This window comes from Lynx rufus, unplaced genomic scaffold (assembly GCF_022079265.1).
Source record: "Lynx rufus isolate CCGP_SWC_20201006 ecotype Redwood Valley unplaced genomic scaffold, mLynRuf1.p SCAF_11, whole genome shotgun sequence".
NCBI lineage: Eukaryota > Metazoa > Chordata > Mammalia > Carnivora > Felidae > Lynx > Lynx rufus.
The window spans coordinates 35166376-35169463 of NW_025814825.1; the positions used below are offsets into that span (position 1 = coordinate 35166376).

The following is a 3088-nucleotide window of genomic DNA, read 5'->3' on the forward strand; positions in this document are numbered from 1 at the left end:
TCCTAGTCGACACAGGGGCACAACATTCAGTCTTGATCAGACCCCATGGAAAAATTTCTGAAAAATCTTCCTGGGTCCAAGGGGCTACCGGGATAAAAAAATATCCCTGGACCACCCAGAGGACTGTGGACCTAGGAAATGGAAAGGTCACCCATTCCTTCCTAGTCATCCCCGACAGCCCATGCCCCTTATTAGGAAGAGACTTACTCACTAAAATGGGGGCCCAGATTCATTTTACACCAGGGGGCCCCCAAGTGACTGGCCCTCACAACCAACCCATGACCATACTTACTCTAAGATTAGAAGATGAATATCGACTCCATCAGGAGCCACCCTCACAAAGTCAAAACATAGAGCCCTGGCTCCAGCAGTTTCTAGAAGCATGGGCTGAAACCGTGGGTATGGGGTTGGCTAAACATCGCCCAGCTCTATTCATAGAGCTGAAACCGGGGGCAGATCCAGTTCGGGTCCGACAATACCCGATGTCAATGGAGGCCAGAAATGGCATCACGCCACATATCCATCGCCTACTAGACTTAGGCATCTTGCGTCCCTGCCATTCAGCCTGGAACACCCCCCTGCTGCCTGTACGAAAACCTAACAGTGCAGACTACCGTCCGGTACAAGATCTGAGAGAAGTTAACCGCCAAGTCATGGACATACACCCAACAGTACCCAACCCCTATACCCTCCTAAGTGCCCTCAGCCCAGAAAGACAATGGTATACTGTCCTTGATTTAAAAGATGCTTTTTTCAGCCTGCCTCTGGCCCCCAAAAGCCAAGAGCTCTTCGCCTTCAAGTGGTCCGACCCTGAGAGAGGCATAAATGGGCAACTCACCTGGACCCGGCTCCCCCAAGGATTTAAAAACTCACCCACCTTGTTCGATGAGGCACTTCACGAGGATCTGGATCCGAGGTAAACTACTTGGGGTATCTGTTAAGAGAAGGCCAACGATGGCTCACTGATGCACGGAAGGAAACCGTCCTCCGCATCCCCCGACCCACAACGCGAAGGCAGGTAAGAGAATTCCTGGGATCGGCCGGGTTCTGCCGCTTGTAGATACCTCGGTTCGCCGAGATGGCTAAGCCTCTTTACCTGGTCACCCGAGAACAGGTGCCCTTTGAATGGACAGAGGAAACTGAGCAGGCTTTCCAGCAAATTAAACTCGCCCTGTTGTCGGCACCAGCCTTAGGGCTCCCCAATGTCTCCAAACCCTTTCATCTCTTCATAGATGAAAATAAAGGGGTAGCCAAAGCAGTGCTGACGCAACTCCTTGGCCCATGGCCCAGGCCCGTTGCCTATCTTTCAAAAAGACTGGACCCAGTAGTGGCTGGCTGGCCCCCTTGCCTCCGTATGATCGCTGCTACAGCTCTAATGGTAAAGGATGCTGATAAATTAACTATGGGACAAGAGTTACATGTTACAACCCCTCATGCCATCGAGGGAGTCCTCAAACAACCTCCTGACCGATGGATAAGTAACACCCGACTGGTTCACTACCAGGGACTATTATTAAATCCCCTCAGTGCTCGCTTCGGCAGCACATATACTAAAATTAAATCCCCTCAGAATCATTTATGCTCCCCCCCGAACACTAAACCCTGCCTCCCTGTTACCAGACCCGGACTTGGATACCCCCCTCCATGACTGCGCTGAGATATTGGCACAGGTTCATGGAGTTCGGGAAGATTTACAGGATGACCCTCTACCAGACGCCGAGGTTACCTGGTTCACTGACGGCAGCAGCTTTGTACATCAGGGTCAAAGGTACGCGGGGGCAGCAGTCACAACTGAAACTGAGATTGTTTGGGCAGAGCCTTTGCCAGCTGGCACCTCTGCCCAACGGGCTGAACTTGTGGCCTTAACCAAGGCACTGACTTTGGGAAAAGACAAGAGACTAAACGTGTATACCGATAGCAGGTATGCTTTTGCTACGGCCCACATACATGGAGCTATATACAGAGAAGAGGGGACTGTTAACTGCAGAGGGGAAAACTATCAAAAACAAAGAAGAAATATTGGCTCTTTTAAAGGCACTCTGGCTGCCTAAACGACTAGCCATCATACATTGCCCAGGCCACCAAAAACCGGTCACACCGGTGGCCAGAGGAAATAATTTGGCTGACCAGGTGGCCCGAGAGGCGGCCTTACAGGTGGACTGTGCTTTAATGACCACCCTACCAGACCCTGGTTCAGCTAGTTTACCAGAAAGTCCCACCTACACTAAAGAAGACCTAAACTGGATCCAAAAATTGCCTATGACTCAGTGCCTTAATGGATGGTGGAGAGCAGCAGACTGTAGCATAATCCTCCCAGAAGAAATGGGAAATAAAGTCTTATCCAAGATGCACCGAGCCACTCATATGGGCACAAGAAAAATGCAAGACTTAATAAGACATGCTAGGATCACCATTAAAGACTCTAGGACAAAAATTGAACAGATAGTTACTAGCTGTAAACCTTGCCAATTAACTAATGCCACCAACCACGGAAAAAACCCTGGCTCCAGAACCCGCGGAACCAGGCCGGGAGCCTATTGGGAAGTAGACTTCACCGAGGTAAAGCCTGGAAAATATGGATACAAATATTTGTTAGTGTTTATAGATACCTTTTCAGGATGGACAGAGGCCTTCCCCACCAAGCATGAGACTGCGCAGGTAGTAGCAAAGAAAATGTTGGAAGACATCATGCCCAGGTACGTATTCCCTACCCTAATAGGGTCAGACAACGGACCAGCATTCATTTCAAAGGTAATACAAGGGATAGCGCAGTTTATTGGGGCCGATTGGAAACTACATTGTGCATATAGACCCCAAAGCTCAGGACAGGTAGAAAGAATGAATAGAACCCTAAAAGAGACCCTAACCAAATTGACCATGGAGACTGGCACTAACTGGGTAGTCTTACTCCCCTACGCTCTGTTCAGGGTGCGGAACTCCCCTTACAAACTGGGATTAACCCCCTTTGAAATCATGTATGGAGTGCCCCCCCCCATAATTCCCAACCTACAGTCTAATGTGTTAACTGAATTTGATGATCATAAACTTCTTATTTCCCTGAGGGAACTCCAGCACACACACCAGGAAG

General features: G+C 49.5%; 1 protein-coding gene across 1 annotated transcript; it reads left to right on the plus strand.

Moving 5' to 3' along the window:
• Positions 1 to 1078: 1078 nt before the first annotated feature.
• On the plus strand, positions 1079 to 2696 carry LOC124506195 (uncharacterized). The gene is made up of 3 exons (XM_047072214.1): positions 1079 to 1512; positions 1556 to 1768; positions 2618 to 2696. Exons 1-3 carry the CDS (start codon positions 1079 to 1081, stop codon positions 2646 to 2648), a joined length of 678 nt encoding a protein of 225 aa, XP_046928170.1. The 3' UTR covers positions 2649 to 2696.
• Positions 2697 to 3088: the final 392 nt, after the last annotated feature.

Coding starts and splice junctions, on each gene's coding strand:
- LOC124506195 (XM_047072214.1), top strand. CDS start 1,079: ATGGCTAAGCCTCTTTACCTGGTCACCCGAGAACAGGTGCCCTTTGAA. Junction 1,513..1,555: donor GTTCACTACCAGGGACTATT/ATTAAATCCCCT, acceptor ACATATACTAAA/ATTAAATCCCCTCAGAATCA. Junction 1,769..2,617: donor TTTGTACATCAGGGTCAAAG/GTACGCGGGGGC, acceptor ATACCTTTTCAG/GATGGACAGAGGCCTTCCCC.